This window comes from Myotis yumanensis, unplaced genomic scaffold, assembly GCF_028538775.1.
Source record: "Myotis yumanensis isolate MYYU_CA2020_CCGP unplaced genomic scaffold, mMyoYum1.0.hap1 SCAF_3, whole genome shotgun sequence".
NCBI classification, from domain to species: domain Eukaryota; kingdom Metazoa; phylum Chordata; class Mammalia; order Chiroptera; family Vespertilionidae; genus Myotis; species Myotis yumanensis.
The window spans coordinates 173766133-173791170 of NW_027223754.1; the positions used below are offsets into that span (position 1 = coordinate 173766133).

A 25038-nucleotide genomic window follows, 5' to 3' on the forward strand; every position below is an offset into this window, starting at 1 on the left:
CTCACTCAGCTTTATCATTTTTAGCTTTTGATTAAAGTGAGAGTTGTACAACTCTTTATTTCACTTGAATATTTAGGGGCCATTGTATGGTTATCAATTGGCCTAACTTCACTCTGGTTGTGTCTCAGGGAAGAGGGAGGCCCAGGGAGAGGAAGAAAGGCCTGGGAACGACTGGTCAGCGGAACAGTCAGAACACACACAACATTTATCAACTAAGTTTGCCATCTTATATTGGCACCCCAAAGCAGTTATAATAGCATCATCCAAGATCACTGATCACAGATCACCAAAATTAAAATAACAATAATGAAAATATTTGCAGTATTGAGAGAATTACCTAAATGTGACACAGAGGCACGAAGTGAGCAAATGCTGTTGGAGAAATGGTACCGATTGTCTTGATTAGCACAGGGTTGAAACCTTTTATTGTAAAAAAAAAAATGCAATATCTACAAAGTACAATAAAATGAGGTATGACTCTATTGAGGATGGGAGTATAATTTGTTCTAGGTTGTCCTTCTGGTGATGGCTTTGAGTACAGTAGGTATTTAGGAAAAATTTCTGACTCATGTCTAGTAGCATACTGAAATGTCTTAAACCACAGTTTTAAAAGTTACCTACATCTGTAGCATAATGTAGAGACATTAGTAAATTATCATTATATTTTTTTATGTGCCAAGCTCTCTATCTAATTAAGTTTTAAAAATCTGATATAGTTTGTTCTTTGTTTCTTTACACAAAAAATTCAGCCATTTAATGATATACTAGCAATTTTCTGGCAAGAGGAGGGCCAGAAATTAGGAATTAATTTTGGTGTTGTTTTTGAACAGTAGAAAAATAAATGATGCATTCATATCTGATTTTTATAAATGACATATATATGTTTTTCATCTTTTGTAGTTTGTGTCTTATATATACAAGGAGTTGGAAATAAAGAATGGAGAGAGGTAAGAATTAAAAATTTTTAAAAATCACTGTGCTGGAAGGCAGGGTATAAGTTACAATTTGAGGATGATACTTTCCTGGTTTTAGTTATTTTAAGTCTTTTAAAATCCAAAATGAATTTCTGCTTCATTTTGTGAAAGTAACCGTGTGTTTTATTTTTAATAATCCTGAATATTTGGCTCATTTATGACTTTCCTGTGGAATATTCTAGTCTTGAAACTTGTATTTTCCTCAGTCAAAAGTAAATTTAATGTGTTTCAGTTCTTATGTAACTGAAGTCTTACTTTTGCAGGTCAACTGCTGATTTTCTAAAATACCATTTTAAAGGGGGGGGGGGCGTTTAAGTGTGCTGTGTGATATCAACTATCACCTGCTTATTGCCAACTTATTATTTGAAAATAAAGTAGAAACTTAGTTTCCTAATACAAATATACTTTGTTTAGTAAAGCAAAAGCAATGAGGCAGAATTTCTATTTTAGTCCATTTACTTTCTAATGCATGTCTAGGTTCCAATGCAAACATGGATGCTGGCGGGAGGGGAGCATATTCAAATAAAAGGCCTTTCCATCTGCTTGTAGCTGCTGGTTACCCCAGGAATTTAGTGCATTGTTTTAATGAGGTTACAGTTTCTGGTGAGATTTCCCTGGTGAGATCCGGGCTCTTTGTCGCCACAGATTGCTTTGCAGCCAGCCATTTTACCCATGTGTCTCAGTCGTGAGAGAGAGGGCAAGAGCAGATCGTTATAATTTATCCTCGAAACTGAGAGAGCAAACCAATTCAAAAAGTGTCTCTACTGACAATGGGTAGGTGGGATACTGAGCACCAGTTTCTCTTACCTAATTGCTTCCAGTAATTCGATATTTATGTCAAACTCTGCATATACAAGTGTCAGCTCACCAGGCTTGCTTCTTCTTCGCTCCAAATGTAGCTGATGACATCACCAGCCAAAATACCCAACTGCAGTTTCTGCAGCCATCCTGGACTTTCTTCCTACACCTCCTTCATTTAATCGGTTATTGAGTGTTATGAATTCTTTTTCATAAAAAATATCTCAGATAAGCTGTCTCCTTTATTCAGACCCATGTTATCTTTTGTTTTCTTATGAGTCTCTGTCCCTCTCTCTAGTTATTCCTTTGATTATTTTCCTGAGGGATATGCTTTCCTTTTGTTATTTGCTCTACAGTTCATTTTCTCAAAGGCCTGGGACAATGCGGTGGAACTGCTGACTGACCATAGGTCAGGAGTGTTTAGAAAATAGCATTACTTTACCAGGGTGTTTAGAAAATAGCATTACTTGAGGGGCCAATAAAGAACTGAGACAAGATCCATAGGTACAGGAATAGGCATCTGGACCAAAGCAAATGCCTAACGATGAGGCTTTCCTGATGCTTAAGCAATGAGGTACTTAATTTACAAGGTCTTTTGTGATAATAATGACTAATGTTGTAAGCCCTTTAGATATATTGACTAATTTAATTTTCACAACAGCCCTAAGGGGTAGATATTATTTTCATCCTTATTTTACCCCCGAGGAAACGGAAGCGCAGGAAGCTTAGGTGATTTGACAAGAATTACCCAGTGGTAAAACAGAGTAGAGATTTCAACCCAGGCCATCTGGCGTCAGACCCTCTGCTCTTAGACCACCTTGCTTTCCACAACCCTTTTCTAATCCCAACCTTTATGTTTTGGTTTTATTAATGGAAGGACATTCTATAAATTGACCTTTGGAGCTTTATACTTACTCTTTAAGGTTTGACTCTGAAGGAAAGACAATAGGAGAGGGAGGCCTACTATTTAAGGGAAAATTGTGTAATTACAAACAATAGTGTGGTGACTGGTGTGAGGGGAGGTGGGTGGAGGTGGAAGAGAGTCTATGGGGGATACATGGTGATGGGATAAAATAAATAAATAAAAATAAAAACAGGAAACGATATTTTACCTGTTTAGTTTTTCTCTTTGAAGGAATAGAAAGTACTAGTAAGAGGCAATAACACTCAAATGGGGTTATACCATCAACGTAGAAAGTGACAAGAAATAGGAGGCAGAATCATATAGAGTGAGTGGAAGGCAGGTGGACAATATGGGGAAATGCCAGTTAAGAGGCAATTTCAATAGAATTGCAAAAGAATTAAAAGTGTTAAGAACTAGAGAATGATCTGCAAGAATAGAAAGGAAATGCCAGATGCAAGAGACAAGCATTTTGTAGCTAAAATCTCTTGCGTTTAGCAGCTAATTGATCATGCTGGATAAAGGAAAGAGATGGAAAAATGAAATACGCTATGTTATTCAATTATCCCAAACCACTTGAGAAAGACAGTTTCCTTATTTTGAGCGCTGGTGTAATAGAGCGATTAAGGAAGTGCACCTGTCCTCTTAGTGTTTCTGTTTCCCACTCTGTAACGTGGGGAATGAGATAATGATTCTGGCTCATGTGGTTGCTCTGAGGAGGAAATGTGAACCACCCATAATGACTCCGTGTCTGGCATATAGTCAGCACTATATGATTTCGGATACATTGGAACTCTAAGAGATCAAAAAATTTTCATAAGCATAATAAAACTAGTAAGTGGCAGGTAAGTAAATTCCTGCATTATATATTCCGTAAAATTCATTGCACAAGTTGATGGGAAAATGACCTAAGGGATTTACTTGGCCTCAAACCTAATATAAAGCTGTGATGTTATACAGCTGCTAAAAAGCTAATGCAATCTGAGGATTCATTGATGGATGTGCAGTGCTTACATCAAGGAAGATAATGCTGTTAATGTCGAGCTATATGAAATTGTCATTTTTGTAGGTCAAAAATGGTTGTATTGGCAATTTCATGTCATTGATTCAAACACTATTGTATTTTGCTTTGGCGGGAGCAAACCTAGAATATTATTTTTCAACCATTCAAATGCCAAGTGTGTATTTAAGGAGGGCTACCATCTTGAAGAAAGGTATGGAAGTTATGCCATATCAATGAATGAGTGTGTAACTTGAAAAATACAAAGATTCTGAATAGAATAGTCATAATTATTATCCTCAAATTCTTATTTTCATTTAGAAATGGGGCTATACTTAACTTGACATTCAAACAAACAAACAAAAAGGGAAACAAAAAATTTGGCCCAAAGGATGGAAGGACAAAGAGGCTTTATATAGTCCACTGTGAAGAAGACATTGGTAACATTCACTTATTTATTTATTTTTAAAATATATTTCTTTATTGATTTCAGAGAGGAAGGGAGAGGAGGAGAGAGAGAGACACATCAATGAGGAGAGAGAATCATTGATCGGCTGTCTCCTGCACGCCCCCCACTGGGGATCGAGCCCACAACCCAGGCATGTGCCCTTGGCCGGAATCGAACTTGGGACCCTTCAATCCGCAGGCCAACGCTCTATCCACTGAGCCAAGCCGGCTAAGGCAACAGTGGTAACATTTAGAGTATCCCACAGTAGAACAGGTTTTTAGAACTGTACCCTGGACTCTAGTCGTTGTCCTGCATTCAAATAGGTGTTAGACTGATTCACCAGGTAAGAAGTTGCACTTGATCGGCTCTAATTTCCTCCCAAGTCTATGATTTTATGGTGGGTACTCATCAGTTCACCCAAGTATCTTTTAAGTATTGTACATTTTTAAAAAATATAATAGCAAAAATCAATATAATAAAGTGTGTGTTGGGGGGGGGGGGGGGGGGAGGAGGGGCCGAGAGCTTTCCTCCACCCTTCTAGCTTCTTCTGGTTGGTCTAATAATAAAATAGACAGGAGGCAAATTAACAAAAGAAAATGTCCAAATTTAATTACAAATGTGCATATGGGAGCCCCACATGCATGAGAGAGTTACAGACCCCACATACCCAAGGGGTTCAGCTACACAAAGGTAATTACATGAGGCATATATGGCATTCTGAGCTAAGGGTGAGGTGAGGCACCTGGTGCTTCCGAGGTGAGGACGGTCATTGCAGGATGATAAGAAGCACACCTGGTCAATAATTAAAAGTTTGCCCTGTCCTGTAGACAGGTCATAAACAGTTATTTCTGGTGATAATTCTTTTTATGGGCTGGGGCCGTTATTTAAATTCTTTAAAGGAGAGGGAAAAGGTTCTCTTGAGCCCTCAGGGTCTCGATTGCTTTCAGCTTAAAATAATTCATATGCCTAAGTGCCTCACCTTAAGGAGGACTGGTTTGAACAGCCTTGATAATTATTCTCAGGATATTTGGAATCAGACAAGTAAAAGGATATTATAGATGCTTGATTAATAATTTTAAATATATCCATCCATTTATCAATTTAACCTATATTTACTGGGTGGCTCTCAGCTGTAGTGATGTGTAAAAATGTAAATTAGACAATATTTCTACCTCAAGGAGCATGCAATATCGTTGGAGAATTTTATCAGGAACGTTAGTATGTTTATGCAATCAAGTTACTGATTTAGGTGTCAGCACTGTATCAATAATATAGTGGTTGTGTTTGTGTTTGAATTTATTTATTTATTTATTTATTTATTTAAAATATACTTCATTGATTTTCTACAGAGAGGAAGGGAGAGGGATAGAGAGTTAGAAACATCGATCAGCTGCCTCCCGCACACCCCCCACTGGGGATGTGCCCACAACCAAGGTACATGCCCTCCACTGGAATCGAACCTGGGACCCTTCAGTCCGCAGGCCGACGCTCCATCCACTGGGCCAAACCAGTTAGGGCTTGTGTTTGAATTTAGATGTATTCTTGAAAAATATGTAGTAACTAGCCACATGACTTTATGTTCTGGGATGAATTACTTTTAGATATTATAAAGGAATAAAAAAAATAAAAAGGGGCCTAACATGTTGAAACAAATGCTCCGAATAAAGTGATAGAAAAATTATTTTAAGTTATTCTATAGCTGAAATCTGCAATTTTAAAATTATGTCTGACACTATTAGAATTACATGAATATCAGTAAATTCTATTTAATGATTGTGAATTATCAAAAGCTCTCCAAGTAATGGATCTTTTAAAACAAAAATTATATTTTAGTGCATAATAATTTTGGAGCTAGAAATGATACTTAAGTGCCATGAATTACGAAAATATGAAAACCTTTTAGTGGCAAGTGGAACTAGCAAAGTAACATCCCTAAGGATGCACACTTGACTTGAAAGCTTCTGAAAATGTTGCAATTAACTCCTTTGCGTTAAATTTTAGTTATCCATTAGTAATCTGTTTTGTGGATTACTTTTAAACATGTAAAATTATAGAGTTGGTTCCAGATTTCCTAAGTTAGTATGCGATGAAAGAAAGTAGGCTGAAGTTGTTTGTAACCCACAGTGATTGTAGTTTGGAGGCAAATCTACTGCCACGTGCTGATTGTAATAGTTAGGCACTGTCTCTGCTTCATTCCATTGACATTGAGCTGTTTTCACATTTACTCATCTCCATACTGAATAATATCTGTCTGATATATAAACACGCATCTTCCGAAAGGATGAGAAAATTCTTCATAGCCCCGTTTACATGTTACTTTACCTATTGGTCTTTCCTGACCTTCACAACTAGAGTTTTCTCCTTGCATCTTTGAAATGCCTTAACTTCCGTATCTTTCTTCAGGTCCTTGTCACCTTCTACTTTATATTATTCAACAAACAACATTTTCTTCTATATTTTATCTTCACTTTTTAACGCAGTGTTCCTGAAAGGTCAAGCTCCTGTGCTACCGCTTTTGGGATAGGGCTTTAATCTGAGAAGGTGCTCAGTTAATATTTGTTGAGAGGATACGTTTGAGGATAGGCTCAAACATGGGCACACACTGCTCCTGGTTTCAGAATTTATGAGTTGGAAGAATCCCTTCAGAATCATTTTGGTACAAAGGTCACAGTTTTCATGTGGGGACATTTATGTGGGATGCTAGTTACTTCTGAGAACCAAATGCTTATTGTACTGCTTTTTATCTTTTAAAAAATATATATATATTTTTTTTTCAGAGAGGGAGGGAGAGGGAGAGATAGAAACATCGATGATGAGAGAGTATCATTGATCGGCTGCCTCCTGTACACCCCCTACTGGGGATCGAGCCCTCACCCAGGCATGTGCCCTGACCAGGAATTGAACCGTGATCTACTGGTTCATAGGTCGATGCTCAACCACTGAGCTGTGCCAGCTGGGCTGGGCTGCTTTTTATCTTAACGTTCAAGCGTATTTTAAAATTTGAATGATAGCATCTGTTGAAAACATTCTGTTTACCTCTTAGAGCTGAGGGGGTATTCATTCTCTCCGTTTTGTTCTGTAGAAATATTGTAGTGAAACATCTCAAGTTATTGATAGAGGAGAGAGGAAGCTCCCACGGTCTTTGGGCAACACTGTTGCTAAAGCACTGAGGGTCCTGTTGCAGGACAAGGAAATATTTTTGCTTGGTTAGATTTTCTTTTCTCTTTTTTAAAACAACATTTAAACGACACTATACTGCTGAGCATGTATTTGCTCCGCATGGATCCTATTACTTTAGACATTTGAAGAGTTCTCACTGTAGGTACCATGACTTCTCCACTGTGACTGATCAGGGGGATTGTAGCAGAAGACATTTGGTGTTCTCTTGCAAGCACAGTTGTGCAGCATGTGGTTGAAAAAACTTTGTAAAACCAATATATCCTATAGTGTGCATAGTCAGTCTTAAGGCATTGCCGTTTTAGCAGAAATACATTGTGTGTCCCTAAGGAAAATACTATGTACATTCATTTGGATTTCCATGTCAGCCATACTAGTCTTGGAAAGAGTGCTGTAGATTTGCCTTGAATTTTTTTTTTTTATATTTTGCCCAATTTTCTTAAGGTATAATTGACAAATTTGTAATAATCACTGAATATTGAATAGGACAAATTAGAGATAACTTGAGGCTTTGGTTGATTTTATATTTTTCCAGAGTGGGTTTACTTTTGCTTCTGTGGGGATAGCTAAGCTAGGAAAAGTTATAGGAATGATTAATTTGGAAGATTTCTGAGAAATTTATTAAATGTTAATTTGAGTATTTTAAATACATGATTGCCTACTATCAGTCAACAACCTTTATTGTGTATGTGTGAAGAACTGTTTTTAAATATTTAAAAATAACAGGGTTGGTGTGACATTTTTAAAGTTTATTTTCAGTTGAATTTAGATAACCATCTAAATAAAATAACCTAATTTAAAATAATTGGGCAATCTAATTTAATTTAAAATAATTAAAATAATAATCTGCCCAATTTATTTAAAAATATTTTGAATCACATAAATGATAAGCTAACAGGTCTGTGATAAAATTAACCCATAATCACCAGTAAGAACCTCATGGATAAATTGATTCCATTTTTTTCCTCCTTTTTCTGATGTTAAAGCATGTCACTAATCATCAAATTAACAGCAAGCGATGACATGTTAAAAACAGTTCCTTAATCTATTTTAAAGGTGTAATTTAATGTTAAAATGTTTTAAATAAGGTTTTAACATTAAATCATCTAATTTTAAAAATTGATGGAGTTTAGTCCTTTCTATATTTTATGTGTAACAATTATAGTGAAATGATCAAGGTGTCTTTTTTTTGATGGTTAATAAGTCAGGTTCATTCCTAAAAATAGAAGATCCTAAAAAGGGAAAATAATCCCTTATGTGAGATGTTCTTTCTTAACCAAGAATGTTAGAAGGAAGTCACTTCTCATTCTCTCTCTCTCTCCCTCCCCCTCTGTGTATGTGTGTGTACATATATATCTACTTCTATAGCTACATCTATACTAATAATAGAGGAATATGCAAATTGTCTGGGACACCGTCACAGTAACATTAACGACCAGCAGGCTGCATGGGGCGACAAGGCTGGCAGGGGGGGAGGTGAGGGACGACCCCAATTGGGGTCCGATTGGGTCTAAACTGGCAGTCGGACATCCCCTGAGGAGTCTTGGATTGGAAAGGGTACAGGCTGGGCTAAGGAGACACCCCCCCCCCCGCCATGCACAATTTTTTTGCACCAGGCCTCTAGTTCTATAATAATGTAAGATCTGGATAAAGCCTTCAGATTTTATTTTTGTCTTCCTTTTTTAAAATTTTCTTTATTGATTAAGGTATTACTAGTACATGTGTGTCTTTATCCCCCCTATGCCTCCCACCCCCCTGCTCATGCCCTCACCCCCCTGGTCTGTGTCCATTGGGGGTGGTTGCATGCATACAAGTCCTTTGGTTGATCTCTCTCCCTTACCCCCACTCTCCCCTGCCTTTCCTCTGAGGTTTGACAGTCTGATCCATGCTTCTTTGTCTCTAGTTCTGTTTTTGTTTATCAGTTTATGTTGTTCATTATATTTTAAAAATGAGTGAGATCATGTGATATTTATCTTTATCCAACTGACTTATTTCACTTAGCATAATGCTCTCCAGGTTCATCCATGCTATTGCAAATGGTAGGAGTTCCTTCCTTTTTTACAGCAACATAGTATTCCATTGTGTAGATGTACCACAGTTTTTTAATCCATTCACCTGCTGATGGGCACTTAGGCTGTTTCCAAATCTTAGCTATTGTAAATTGTGCTGCTATGAATATAGGGATGCATATATCCTTTCTGATTGGTGTTTCTGGTTTCTTGGGATATATTCCTAGAAGTGGGATCACTGGGTCAAATGGGAGTTCCAGTTTTAGTTTTTTGAGGAAACTCCATACTCTTCTCCACAGTGGCTGCACCAGTCTGCATTCCCACCAGCAGTGCACAAGTGTTCCTTTTTCTTTGCATCCTCGCCAGCATTTGTCATTTGTTGATGCTAGCCATTCTGACAGGTGTGAGATGGTACCTCATTGTCGTTTTGATTTGCATCTCAAGGATGATTAGTGACTTTGAGCATGTTTTTATATGTCTCTTGCCTTCTGTATGTCCTCTTTTGAAAAGTATTTAGGTCCATTGCCCATTTTTTGATTAGGTTGTTTATTTTCCTTTTGTTAAGTTGTATGAGTTCTCTGTAAATTTTGGAGATTAAACCCTTATCAGAGATAACATTGGCAAATATGTCCTCCCATGCAGTGGCCTTTCTTGTTGTTTTGTTGATGGTTTCTTTTGCTGTGCAGAAGCTTTTTATTTTTATTTAGTCCCATTTGTTTATTTTCTCTTTAGTTTCCATTTCCCTAGGAGCTATATCGGTGAAGATACTGCTTCAACATATGTCTGAGATTTTACTGCCTGTGGATTCCTCTAAGATTTTTATGGTTTCCCATCTTACGTTTAAGTTCTTCATCCATTTTGAGTTTATTTTTGTGTATGTGGTAAGTTGGTGGTATAGTTTCATTTTTTTGCATGTATTTGTCCAGTTTTCCCAACACCATTTATTTAAGAGACTGTCTTGACTCCATTGTATGCTCTTGCCTCCTCGGTCGAATATTAATTGAGCATAGTGGTTTGGGTCGATTTTTGGGTTCTCTATTCTATTCAGTTGGTCTATATGTCTGTTCTTGTGCCAGTACCAGACAGTTTTGAGAACAGTGGTTTTGTAATACAGTTTGATATCTGGTATTGAGATCCCTCCTACATTGTTCTTTCTCAGGATTGCTGCATCTATTTGGGGTCTTTTTTTATTCCAGATAATTTTTTGGAGAGTTCATTCTAGATCTGTGAAATATGCCATTGGTATTTTAATGGGAAGTGCATTGGATCTATAGATTGCTTTGGGTAGTATGGACATTTTAATGATGTTGATTCTACCGATCCATAAACACGATATGTTCTTCCATCTGTTTATGTCTTCCTCTATCTCTTTTTTCAGTATCCTATAGTTTTCCTAGTATAGGTCTTTTACATCCTTAGTTTAGTTTATTCCTAGCTATCTTAATTTTTTGGTGCAATGGTAAATGGGATTGTTTTTTTTTAATCTCTCTTTTTGTAAGTTCACTATTGGTGTATAAAAATGCCATAGATTTCTGGGCATTAATTTTGTATCCTGCTACATTGCCGAATTCATTTATTAAGTCTAATAATTTTTTGATGGAGTCTTTAGGATTTTCTATGTACAGTATCATGTCATCTGTGAATAATGACAGTTTTACGGTTTCTTTTCCAATTTGGATACCTTTTATTTCTTCTTCTTGTCTAATTGCTATGGCTAGCACTTCTAGTGCTATGTCGAACAGGAGTGATGAAAGCAGACATCCCTGTCTCGTTCCCGTTCTTAGGGGAAATGGTTTTAGTTTTTGACCATTGAGTATGATGTTGGCTGTGGGTTTGTCATATATGGCTTTTATTATGTTTAGATGTGATCCCTCTATTCCCACTTTGCTGAGGGTTTTTATCAAGAAAGGGTGTTGGATTTTGTCAAATGCTTTTTCTGTATCAATTTATGTGATTTTTTATCTCTCAATTTGTTTATGTGATGCATCATGTTTATTGATTTGCTGATATTGTACCATCCTTGCATCCCTGGGATAAATCCTACTTGGTCATGGTGTATCATCTTTCTGATGTAATGCTGGATCCAATTTGCTAGAATTGTATTGAGGATTTTGGCATCTATGTTCATGAGGGAAATTGGTCTGTAATTCTCCTTTTTTGTGTTGTCTTTATCTAGTTTTGGTATTAGGGTAATGCTGGCTTCATAAAATGAGGTTGGCAGTGTTCCTTCCTCTTGAATTCTTATAATTGAGTTTAAGATTATTAATTTATGCTAAAAAAAAGGTCTTGGATAATGAGTTACATGACAAAACTATATTTCTTTCCCTTAGAAAAAAAGGTCCATGGATTCTCTGGTAATCCTGGTGTTTAACATTCAAGAGGAATTGTATAAGAATGTAAATCTTCAATTTCCAGTTTGTGTTCGTACACTAGTACATGCACTTCCACTTGATATCTTCTATGCAGGTTAAATATGTATAGTCCTAAACTGAGGTTCTTTTTCTTGAATTTATCTTAATAATATGTCTGCACTACTCAGTTTGTCTAATCCTCTAGTCTAATCTCTGGCGACTGTCCTCTCTATCACCACTACTAAGATTTAATTCTAATGTAACAACTGAATTAAAGATGTGTGCTGGTCCAGGTGACCTTTTAACTTCATCATTTTTACTTTAGTTGAAAAATGAATATGATACCGGGTGGTTGTTTTGGGCCTTCACAATATGTTAAACATTTCTGAACATTTTTCTCAAAACAAGAGTTCATCTGCTTTGTGCCATAAATAGATGAATGTTCTTTCCAGTACTGCTCCTCTGAAACAGTCTAACAATTAGTTCATTTAAAAATCAGGAATATTTCTATTCCATCATTTTCTACACAATTTGTTCCTAAATTGGAAAAGTACGTATTTATCAAATTAGCTCATGCACAAAACAAAGGAAAACTTTCAAAGTCTTGATTGTGAATTGTTTTTTAATTTTGCTTAAAGTTTTACAAGAAACAATGTTTTGTGTTCTATCAAAAATAACAGTGTATATACTTTTTTTTTTTTCAAATGACTGAAAACTTTCACTCTTGGTGACCAAAAGAACATTTCTCTAACAATTGTTTGAATTGTGAGGTGATGAAACTTACTATTGTACAATTATGTTAAAGTGCTTGACTGTCCATATATTTGGATAAGGTCATTGTGCCAGAGATTATTATAATCAGGTTTGTAGGTACCTCTGACAATCCAGTATTGTTGATATTCAGAAAAAGACTTTTGAGGATATAAGTTACAATTCTTTCAACTGTAGCTGTTTTTAGATGTGTGCCATCATAAATATTATTAATAATTGTCTTTCTGCAAAATTCTAATCCCCCTCGGAACTGCATAGCATTGTATGTAACTACATTTTTCTAGAAATTAGAAAAGTTTTATTTAGTAATATAAGGCATTAGCTAAGACAAATTTTATTTCAAGTCATAAGGATTAATCACTTGGTAGGTAGCTAATATAATTCCAGCCTCTGGGAAGGAACCAACATATTTCCCATGAGCTGAACTAATCATAATATATCTGAGGAACAGGAGCAGTGCTTAAAAGGTTTATGTTTCTGATTTTAAAAGTAAATCATACTCACTGTAAGACATTAGGAAAACCCAGAAATACATAATAAAAAATAATTCTAAGGTAATATCTACATTCTAGTATACCTTCTCTTTTTATCTGTATACATATAAACTTATATTTTTATAAAAATTGATATACTATACATTGATTTTTTTTTCTCTGAACAATAGGTTGCATATTTCCTTTAGTTAAACATTTGTTCAATTTTGTGCAGGTGTAAATCAAATATGTGTACGTTTTGTGTCTTCATGGAGCTCAATTGTCTGGTGAGGGAAATATAAAACAAGCAAACAAATAAAACTATAATTCCAAAGTATAAGTTTTATGGAAGAAAAAAACCAGGTTCCATAAGGAGAATAAGTTCAGAGGAAGGGACCAACTTTAAAGTGGGTGTCATATAGAGCCAGAATGCTGACATTTAAACAGAGGCTTAAAGGATGAAAAAAAAAGTCAGCAATGCAAGAGTGGGGTTAAGAGAATCCTAGGAAGAAGACAGAGCAGGTGCAAAGGCCATAAGATGGAAAGGATTTGGTGTGCAAGGGGACCTAAAGGAAGACAAGCTGGCTGGGGCAAAGAGAAAAGAGGGGATACTGGCCCATGATGAAGGTCAAGAGGTAGATGGGTCCAGGCCCTGTAGACAAAAGAAAATATTTATGTCAAGTACCATGGGAAGCCAATAAAGACTTTTAGAGTGATGAAATTGCATTTCTGTGTTTTCATTTTTTAGAAGATTACTCTGGATGTTATACAGAGGATGAGTTGGAGAGAGAAAAAGAATAAAGAGAGATGTGTTAGGAGGCCCTTGAAATGATCATGAGAAAGATGAAAGCTTGAATTAATCTAATGACAGGAGCTATGGAGAGAAGTAAAGAGCTCAAAGATGTGTTTTAGAGTTGGAATTGACAATTTCTGAGATTGTGATGAAGAGGAGTTGAGGATGACTCCCATTTATCTGTGGAATCGAGTAGATAGTGGTGTCATTTATTGACAAAGGATAGATTTGGTAAGCACCAGCATTGGAGTGGTGGTTGTTGTTTACAATAAACATTTAAGTTTAGATCATAATTCTGAAGGGCCTGTAAGACAGCGGAATGTGTAAGGTAAGACAGTTGTATGCATACGTCTACCATACTCAGGTTGAGTCTGGGCTAATGATACACATTTGGAAGTTATCATGTAGATGGGATTTCAAGTCAATGGAGCAGTTAAAATAACCTAATTGGAGAGAGAAGAAAGAGAGATGGAGAGGTCCAAGAACTGTGCTTTGACAAGGAGAGATTGCACTGAGAATCTAAGAGGGGGAAAACAGGGTAGTGTGCTGTCAAAAAGCCAGAAAAGCTGGCTTCAGAGAGGAAGGAGTGGACAGCTGTGTCAAATGCTGCTGAGCCGTCTAGTGGGAGGAGGCCCCAAAGGTGACCACTGGATTTAGCAATATGAAGGTTATTGGTGATATCATCAAAAGCAATTTCAGGGCTATGTGTTAGAGGCTTATAGTAATAGATGTTAATAATTTATAGGAGATTAGCTAAAATTTTAATGGCTACATATTAATCTTCACTTGAGATAGTAGAATATGCTCAGTCACCCATATTGCTGACAAGCCAATGTTCCCTAAGAAACAGGCTGGTGGATGTTTTAATGGTTCAGTGGCCCTTGGGAATCGCTGGCTTGCAATTCAATGGGGTTTACCCTTGGGAACTGTACGTTATCTTCTTACCACTGAGTGTGGGTGTGGGTTGAAATCTACAAGAAGGATTTGGGCGCTGGGGAATATGAATACTGGCTGAGTGTCTATTTGAGACTATTGTGTATTTGCCCATTTGATGCTCTGGCCTGGAATCCATTTTGCCCTCAGTCAGTAGGAAGGCTGGGAGGGCTCAGACTGTTTCTGGTTCAGATTTGCACTCCTTGACCTCTGCATTGCCTGCCTGGGGCTATTAGGTACCTGTTCTTGTTCCCATTCCCTGAAAGTGGGGACCAGGGATAAGCTCATTGTGGAAGCTTTTCAGGCAGCATGTTCTATGCTGAAATAGAGGAGAGACCTAGAGAGAATGTAGATTTAGTAGCCACAGTGACTTAGGTCGGGACCCTCTGCTTGAATTCTGTAATCTTTAAAGTGGGACAAACATTACTCACTATTCAGGGTTATGATAAAAATTTAAACTAATGTGTGAAAAGTGCTTAGAACCAAGTAAGTACTCAATAGTGGCTGTCATCATTATTATTGTTCAAAGTAAAAGCTCAGTATTTTGGAAATGTTGAATTAGTTGCCTTGATTATGGTTTGTCTATATGATATTTGTCCATGACTTAAAACATTGCCCAGTGCATAAGCCTCTGCAAACTAGTTCTTATTTGGATAATTAGCAATAGCCATAGTAAGTCCTTTGTCATTGGTATTTTGTACCATCGGTTTCATTATCAAAATTTATGTAAGCTCATGACCTTCACTTTTTAGTGGATTAGCACAGTTCTTTTGTTCCTATTAAAAGGATAGTTTTTCCTTGAACTTGAATAAAAGTTGGTTCTCTGATAAGACAGCATGCATAATGCTGTTCAGAACCGGAGGTTCAAATTCCCTCATTAGAATTCCATAACAACAGGAGGGTAAGAATGTGAGCCTAATACAAAAAAGAGATAAAAAGTTTCTGCTTGATCTTAGGAGGCAGTGCCTGGTGGCCTTCCTTCGCATTGAAAGGAAAGGAAGGAAGTCTAGATGTGGAGTTTTGTTTCTTGGTTTCACTTCCCCTAAGTTGGGGAAACTTATTTTTTCCAAGTAAAAATGCAATATACTAGCTTAAAACGTGTAAGAATCATAGATTCTGTGTTGGCTGTCTAGGTACCATTAGAATGAAAACAAAACAAAAACCAAGTGATTAAAGTGTATGATAGAGAATAAAAGATTTCTGCCCCAAACATGGCTAATCACTGTATTGTGTAGAGCAGCGGTTGCCAACCGGTGGTCCGCGGACCACTAGTGCTCTCTGGGCCAGTGCCTACATATCCTGGCTATTCCCTCACCCCCTCTCTCGCACCTACATCCTGTTGGCTCTACCTCCAGGTATAAGAATCCAATCACTTCTCTCCCCCACTCCTGCTCATCAACCGGGGCTGAGCCCCTGTCACCTCTGTGAGGTCCGAAGGTTGGCGACCACTAGTGTAGAGGACTGCTTGATTATGAATACTTTGACTCCTCCGAGTGTAAGAATATGTGTTGCTTAGATGAGTTATGCACTAGGTTAGGCAAAATATATGTGATGAATTTAAAATTAAGAAAGAAATAACTTTTTTGATTAGAAAGGGATTTGGCGTTCAGATGGGGAGCAAAGGGGAAGCCTTTTATATGAATTTTCAGCAGCTGCTTTTCTAGTAATTTGAATGAACTCAGTGCTCATGTTCTGATTCCCATAAATAAGAGGGAATGATTTGATCTCTAAAAGCTTTCTGAAGGGCTTTATTTTATCAAATCACTTGGATATTTGTTGTTTATATTTTCAAGGAACTATGTTAATACTAAGTTGATATTATAAAAGTAATGCAAGGCTTGATTTAACCTCTCTCTCCCTCAACAGTTTGGAAGGACTGAAGTAATTGATAATACACTCAACCCGGATTTTGTAAGGAAATTTATTCTGGACTACTTTTTTGAAGAAAGAGAGAATCTTCGTTTTGACTTGTAAGTTCTACTAAAACTTGTATTTAAAAGAATTAATATTTAAAGGCAGTTTTTTAAAAAATATATTTTATTGATCTTTCACAGAGAGGAACGGAGAGAGATAGAGAGCTAGAAACATCGATGAGAGAGAAACATCGATCAGCTGCCTCCTGCACATCTCCCACTGGGGATGTGCCCGCAACCCAGGTACATGCCCTTGACCGGAATCGAACCTGGGACCCTTCAGTCCGAAGGCAGACGCTCTATCCACTGAGCCAAACTGGTTTCGGCAAAGGCAGTTTTAATAACCTAAGGCTGGGTCCTATGGTTGCACTGAATACTAGATTATATTGTCAGGAAATTAGATTATTTTATTTGGCATGTGAGCTGAGCATTGCCATAGTACTGCTGTGCATTTTACAGGTTTTTGGTTGTATGTCTGTTGAAATAGTAAGTTAACGATTTAACCATGCGGAAATGCTGAGCAGTATATATGGACATTCTTTCAAACTGTCCTATGCCTTAATCTTGCAAGTTCTGCCTGTACTCCACAGTGATCTCATCTACCCATGGGGGATGTCTCTCAGATCTTTAAGTTTCTCCCAGCTGCCTCTTTATATAGTACATGCATCCCTGCCTAACTATGGTTTCTTTTTGTCACATCATGGCCTCATATTTCCAAGGCCCGGGATGCTTGATAATTTTGGTATTTTCAATATTCCTGTGATTTTTGATACTGTATCAGCCATATTAAAATACTATTGTTAACATCAACTCCCTGTTCACAGAGAATCTGGAGTCAGTCTGCTTGTAAGATATTATCATTGAGTTTTTGTTCCACAGAGATAAACTGTGGTGATTGTTGAACTTCCTGGATTTTGTTAAAAGGAAATCTATTGAGAAGGAAAAGTATGTCATATTATAATATGTGCTTAAAATATTGAAATAATTAAAGAGAGCTTATGAACATCATGTGTATTTAAAGAGGTCAATCTTATTTTGAATAGCTGAAAACAATGAAGTATACTGTGCTGTCACAATTTATAAAGATTTCAAAAGTTTTATTTGAAAAAGTCATAGTTTGCCTCCCTATGTAAGAAAAAGGTCTCTACTGTTAGTAGTGTTTCTCATTTTTCTCTAAAATGTGTCCAGTAAAATAACCTGCCGTGCTTGTTTCAAAAAACAATATTTTATACCAGCCCCTTTTCTTCAAGACTTGTAGGAGCTCTAAGTATTCATCAAATAAAAATTTTTATGCCCCATTTATTTTTTTTAAAAAAAATATTTTATTGATTTTTTACAGAGAAGAAAGGAGAGGGACAGAGAGTTAGAAACATCAATGAGAGAGATTGATCAGCTGCCTCCTGCACGCCCCCCACTGGGGATGTGCCCGCAACCAGGGCACATGCCCTTGACTGGAATCGAACCCGGGACCCTTGAGTCCGCAGGCCGACGCTCTATCCACTGAGCCAAACCGGTTCGGCCCATTTGGTTTTTATTTCCTTGTAACCCCCTTTAGAAGTAATAAATATGATGCTCATAAGAAAAAAACACAATACTTAGTGTAATGTCATGATTTCCTGACCATGTTTATCATGGAGATTGCATATAGTGTTGTTATTTAAAAACATATAAATCAGGTCGAATGCAGTTTGATTCTCTCATTGTTCAGGGCCTCCAGAGTAATTTTTAAAACCCATTTTCCTTTTTTCTTACATCAGCATGGTGCCTCCTTAATTTTCCCCTCTATTTTAGACTTAACTTTATCCAAAAACCAGCCACTATTTCATGATTCTTTGTTTCTCTCTTTATTTCCCTTTCTCTCTTTCTTCTTTCTCATTTATCTGTATTGTTTTCTCTCATTTAGAAGTTATACATATTTATTATACATTTTAAATAATATAGGCATTGAAAAAGTAAAAGTTTATTGTTACCCCAATACCAAAAAAATTGTTTTAAGTTTTCCAATAACTGTCCCAACGCTGTCAATTCCACTTTTCCCTAATGGTTAAGGGCTCCTTTATTTAATATTCTAAATTCATGACTTTTGAGTGACTTTTTTTTATTAGAACCATCTTACTTTTTAAAAAAAAAGATATGTATTTTATTGATTTTTTACAGAGAGGTAGGGAGAGGGATAGAGAGTTAGAAACATCGATGAGCGAGAAACATTAATCAGCTGCCTCCTGCACGCCCCCTACTGGGGATGTGCCCGCAGCCAAGGTCCATGCCCTTGACCGGAATCGAACCTGGGACCCTTGAGTCCGCAGGCCGATGCTCTATCCACTGAGCCAAATCCGTTAGGGCAAGAACCGTCTTACTTTGAATCGTTATGCACTCTTTACTTTAAAACTTTTGTCTCAAACTTAATTCACAACCCCTCTTCTCCATTGGAGCTACCCTCTCAGCTACTTGCAGGAGAAAAGGGAGGTGGACGAGCAGAAAGGTAGGGGAGTGGGAGGCAGAGATGTGGCTCTCCTACCTCCTGAAAAATCTAGACAGTAGAGGGTACCAACCTCCAGGGACCTGTGTTAAGCACTTGTCTTCCTGATCGTGGAGGAGGAACTAAACAGACCATTGTTTCTTGTTCCTCAGCTCTCAGCAGGCATTTCCTGGGGCTGAACTGACATTCTCATTCCCTGGCAGCTGCAGGGTGGACCTGCAGGCAGGTTGGATCTCTAGCTGTCCAGGGAACCAGATGCTGCCCTCCCCTTCTGAGGAGCAGCCCAGGTTTTGGAGCTTCCCTTCCCTTGGCTTTGGGCAGTGAAAGAACCGCCTCCTGCCCTCCCAAGAGGTAGGGAATAGGCTGTCACTTTATGAGCAAGCTTCCTGGAGAAGGGTCTGACTCATCCTCTGGCAGCTCTGAGCTAAGCATGATACTTGGCTTCTTTTGCTTTCAACGTTGGACCTTAGTAGGAATTTTAGAATACAGGAATCATTCCAGTCAACATCTGCTACAGTGTAATAGAAAACAGCCCTTAGGGCCCATCCAAAGCAGTTACTGCCGATCAGGTACTCTAATAATAGGATTTCGGTAGCTAGATGAAGTTGCTTACAAAATTCCCCTTAGTAAATTTAGGCACAGCGGGGTGCACAGTCCTCAGGGTAAACTACCCAGCTTCCTGCTTTGCAATGTACTCTCTCTTAAGCAGAGTATGGCATTCATAACCCCCTACCACCACCACCACCACCACGACCACACACACACACACACACACACACACACACTCTGTAACCATTAGGATGCAGTGTTTATGTTCTGACTTGTGAGGGTGAGGGCCACAGTTAGTCTTGATACTTTTAGAAATGTTAGAAGGAAGATTCCATTGATGGAAAAATCACTGTCATTTAGAATGCATTATAATTCAACATATCTGAAGCCTTTAGAGATATGCTATAAATTACCCATTGTGAGATAATAGCATTTAGAAAGCTTTGCTGAAGACAATGGAAGAGGGTTGTATTTGAAGGTAAATCTTTGTAAGGAAAACCTAAACTCCTTTCTTTTTGCTTCCTGTAACAGATCACACCGTGTAGTGTCTGCCCAGTCCACACTAAAGCCTTTATAGAAACCAGTTTCAAGGACTGAGTCTTGGGAAGGAGCCAGTGTAGTTATGTTTCACCTTGGATGTTACTACAGTTGCTAATTTCAGTCTTAGCCTTAAAAAAAAAAAAAAAAAAAAAAAGAAAGCCTTGAATAAGAACAATGTCTTGAGTAAGAAGTACTTTTTGTACTAACATCTGCTGGTCTTCAATAGATGCTGGCCATTTGCTGATGTAAAATTCTAGGTTCCTCCATTCTAGGTTGGGAGGAGAGTGATGTGTAATACTTCTGAGGCTGGTATTTGCATCACATAATTGTAAAGCCAATCTGTGGTAAACAGTCTTGACTAGGGTTTAAGTGCACCTCTATCCTGCATCAGTGCACTCGGTGAACTACTATTCTTGGCCTTTCATTGATTGAGATGCTTTGTTTCTTTGTGAAAACATTCTTGCTTTGTGTGAGGGAAGACTTTAATTAACCTTAAAAAAAGGCAGTTAATTTTTGGTAGGAAGCTATGCATAAGGGATGTGCAAGGAATATGATTTGGGAGGAAGACTGGAAGGAGTACAAATATCTTCCTATTCAAGAATTTGGGAAATTCTGGTTTTTTCGACTGTCAGTGATTTTACCATTTCTACAAATTCTTTAAAAAGAGGGGCCAAAGTGGTAGTGAATGATGTCTTCCCGGTATCTCTTCAAGAAATCATTGATTTCAGTACAACTAGTCTAAAACAGGACATATAGTAATCCTGTAGAAACACATTTTTCTTACTATAACATACATGTTTTCTCCAAGTTCTGTGATTGGGGAAAAATAATGTCTTCTTACTTTAGCCAACTTCCCAAGTTAACAACAGCATTTAATATATTAAGTAAGAATTAAAATGCATGTAAATGACAGCCTGTGCCCTACCTGGTTTGGCTCAGTGGATAAAGCATTGGACTCTGGAGTGAAGGGTCCTGGATTTGAGTCCTGTCAAGGGTTGCGGGCTTGATCCCCAGTAGTGGGTGTGCAGGAGGCAGCCAGTCAATGATTCTCTCTCATCTTGATGTTTCTCTCTCTCTCTCCCTGTCCAAATCTATAAAAATATATTTTAAAAATAAAACAAAAAACAAACAAAACCCCCAATAAACAAATGGCACCCTGTTATCAGCCTCTCTGCTTCTTTTTTAATGATCCAGAGAAGAGGAATTGCAGTTTTGGGGGAATTTTGAATAGTATTAGAACGCTATTTGCTTCGCAAGAAAGAGAAGTTTTAAACTTGTATTTTCAAGTAGCAGAATTGATGACTGAAATATTAGGACTCCTTACTTAGGTTGTAGAAGTAAAAATTTCTCTCCCCACTGATATAATTTTGAATGCTTTCTATATTATTTATGTTTTTTAAAAAATGCTGATATTTTTCTCTAGTTGTGTGTTATGGGAATAATTTGAGTTTCCCATTTTAATCTTTTAGGTACGACGTTGATTCAAAGAGCCCCAACTTGTCTAAACATGTAAGTTCATATTTTATGTTTTTTATGATGATTTAATAACATAAACCATAATATTATGATTTATGATGGATATTGATGTTGATTTATTAATATTAAACTGACATGCCTATAACCTTCCTGTAAGAATTGTCATAGAAAATAAATGACATTTTAAAGAACCCTGGAATAACATTTAGAAGAGCTTTTTACAGAAAGATACCTCAGTATGTGAAATGGATTAGTCTCATCTACTTTTTATTTTTTAAAGAAATCATGTCAGTTTCCTGTAATGTTTGAAGCTGGATGAGGTTTAGAGTGATGAAATAACGAGTCTGTGTCCTTTTGGGAAGCTTCACTTCTGAGAGAATGGGAAGTACTTCCTTGGGTGCAGGCAGAGTGATTTACTCTCCCGCTGTCCTTGTAGCTCATTTGCTCAACAGTATTTTCTAAGTACGTCCTCATGCTGTCTCCCAGGCCAGCTTCTGCGGGTACAATATGAGCAACACAGACATAGAGTCTGTCCTCAAGTCACTTACAGTCTCTTTTTTCCTGATCTTTCCATTCCTCTATTGTTAAGAGCTGCTCTGCTCACCTGGGGAATTTACAGGTTCAGGAGCCTTAGGGCATCAGAGGGAGGCAGATAAAGAGGCAGAGATGGGAAGGGAGGGATGAGAGTGGGGCTCTCTGGTCATTGGTGGCCCAGAGCCGCTTGCTTATTGACCTGTGGGGTTGGAATTAGGCCAGACCTAGCAGGAAGGGCCGAAGGGGGTTGAAAAGAGCATCCTGAAAAGGACTTAACTGGGTGCCACGTGAAATCTGAGTTCAGAGAGAGAATGGGCAGCTGCACCAGGGCTGAGAGGCCGGCGGGACCACTGTCCAGGCCCAGAGGCTCAGGAGGCTCAGGTTTTCCACCTTTCCATGGTTGTAGGCTATTACCTAGGCTCGAACATATATGAGATATGATTACGTGTGTTATCTGATATATCTGATTTCCCGTGCAGTTTGGAGGGGAGGAATGTTTTCTTTAGAGAATTGAGGTGACATAAGGGGTGAGCCCAAGCTCAGAGACTGATTTGGGGAAACTGGGAGCCTGGGTATGGTGGAAAAATAATAATGTACTGATCCTTTCTTTCATGAAAGGAATATTTATTTTTGTTATGAAGCATAGAACAGAAGCATTTGAAGAAAGATTCAAAGAACCGTCTGTTTTAGTGACTTTTCCGCAGATTGAAGAAACGTGATGTAATAAGCTCATCCTTTTCTATAAGTAAAATTCAGTGCATTTGCCATGTCACCTTCTCCTCATGATAAGATTGATAGCATTGTAGCTGGACATTTAAATTATCCATAGCTTTGTATGGGAAGTTTTCCAAATTTCACTGGAAGGATCTGAAAAGGAGCCATGTTTTTTAGGCAAAATTACTTAGTTGCTAGGAAAGAAAATGCATTCACTTATCTCACATGCAGGTGGTTTATTAAAGGGATTTAGGAGTATTTCGTGTGATGTGTAACTTGCCTTTATGGGAATAAACTGCAGTAGAAACAGGCACAGTGGATTGGGACTGAGGCAGCTATTCATTCATATTCTCTCTCTCGCTCTCTCTCTCTCTCTCTCTCTCTCTCCCTCCCTCCCTCTCTCTCCTCTTTTTTTGATCCCTTTTAGGCCACATATTCTTAGCACTGACTTTTCTCTGAGCTTCAGTCTCTCTCTGAAGATCACATTTCTCTGTTGATTATTGTGTATATAGGGAAAATGACCTCCTTAACCCTGAGTGGACCTACTCTCCCTGATGTGATTTCTGTTTCTTGTTCAAACTAATCTTCAGAGGGAATGATAGCTGGGCAGTGAAGGACACTCCCACGGGGATGGATATTTTGAGGGTGAGTGTGAAGGTAGTAACATGTGGTCCTAACTGGCTTAGTTGCCTTGAGTTCAGGGCAGGGAGTAGCAGTGGGATAGGAAGGCACCTCATATCTGATTAACTCTATCTTTCTTCAATAGTCAGTAATGTCTAAATATTATTATGCAAGAGATATCTCTTTTTGAGTTGACTCATTCTTTTATTTTTTTTAAATTTATTTTTCAATTGCAGTTGACATATCTACACTAATAAAAGAGAAACATGGTAATTAGCGTACGACCGCTACCCTTTTCATTGGCTAATCAGTGAGTATATGCAAATTAACTGTCAGCCAAGATGGCGGCCGGCAGCCAGGCAGCTGGAAGAGAACATGAGGCTTGCTTGCTCCAGTGACTGGCAGACTCCAATGTTCCCCGCCTGCCTTGCCGGCCTCTGAGCTGGCAGTTTGAAACTTTGTAACAAATATAGAAGCTAAACAAAACCCCAGAAACCAGCTTTCAGCCGCCGGGATCTCAGAGCTGGAGTTATACATTGTTTTGATTATAGAACGCAAACAAACCAGATACCAGCTTTCAGCAGCTGAGGCTTCAGAGCTAGAGCCAGAGCTAAAGCTGGCCCAGAATAAAAAAAAAAAAGAAAAAAAGGAGCGGTTGGGAGCTTCAGTCAATCGCCAGCCTGAAGGCAGCCCTCAGCCCCTCACCCAGATTGGCCAGGCACCCCAGTGGGGCCCCCACCCTGAAGGGGGTGTGACCAGCTGCAAATAGCCATCATCCCCTCATCCAGGCTGGCCAGGCACCCCAGTGGGGACCCTCACCCTGATCCAGGACACCCTTCAGGGCAAACCAGCCGTCCCCCAGGCCTCTATCCTATATAGTAAAAGGGTAATATGCCTCCCAGCACCGGGATCAGTGGAGCCGCGAGGCCTCCTGGCACTGGATCAGCGTGTCAGGGGGCAGTGCCCAAAACCCCTGATCACCCTGCGACTCTGTGTGTGACAGGGTGCGGTGTCCCAACCCCCTGATCGGCCCTGCTCTGTGTGTGACAAGGTGCGGCGCCCCCCCCCCCCCCCCCCCCGCACAGGCCCTGCTCTGTGTGTGACAGGGTAGAGCCATAACCTCCCCATTGGCCCTGCCCTGAGTGTGACAGTGGCAGCGCCCCAACCCCCTGATCGGTCCTGCTCTGTGGGTGATAGAGGGCAGTGCCCCAACCCCCTGATCCACCCTGCTCCATGTGTGACGGGGCGGTGCCCTAACTCCCCTATCGGCCCTACTCTGTGAGTGACGGGGGCAGCTCCTCAATCCCCTGATCGGCCCTGCTCTGTGCATGACAGGGGGGAGCTCCCCAACTCCCTGATTGGCCCTGCTCTGTGCGTGACAGGGTACGGATCCCCAAGCCCCCTGATGGGCCCTGCTCTGTGAGTGACAGGGGGCAGCGCCCCAACCCCTGATTGGCCCTGCTCTGTGCGTGACAGGGGGTGGCGCCGCAACCTCCCCATCGACCCTGCCTTGAGTGTGACAGGGGGCGGTGCCCCAACTCCCCAATCGGCCCTACCCTGAGCGTGACTGAGGGTGGCATCGAA

General features: G+C 38.8%; 1 protein-coding gene across 2 annotated transcripts in view; it reads left to right on the forward strand.

Moving 5' to 3' along the window:
* Window positions 1-25038, forward strand: part of CPNE8 (copine 8) — a 199647-nt gene that overhangs the window by 31386 nt on the left and 143223 nt on the right. For both annotated transcript variants that reach the window (XM_070410448.1, XM_070410447.1), the window contains exons 3-5: window positions 901-947; window positions 16495-16598; window positions 21579-21618. In XM_070410448.1, coding sequence (XP_070266549.1) covers window positions 901-947; window positions 16495-16598; window positions 21579-21618 — 191 coding nt within the window. The remainder of the gene's footprint in view (window positions 1-900; window positions 948-16494; window positions 16599-21578; window positions 21619-25038) is intronic.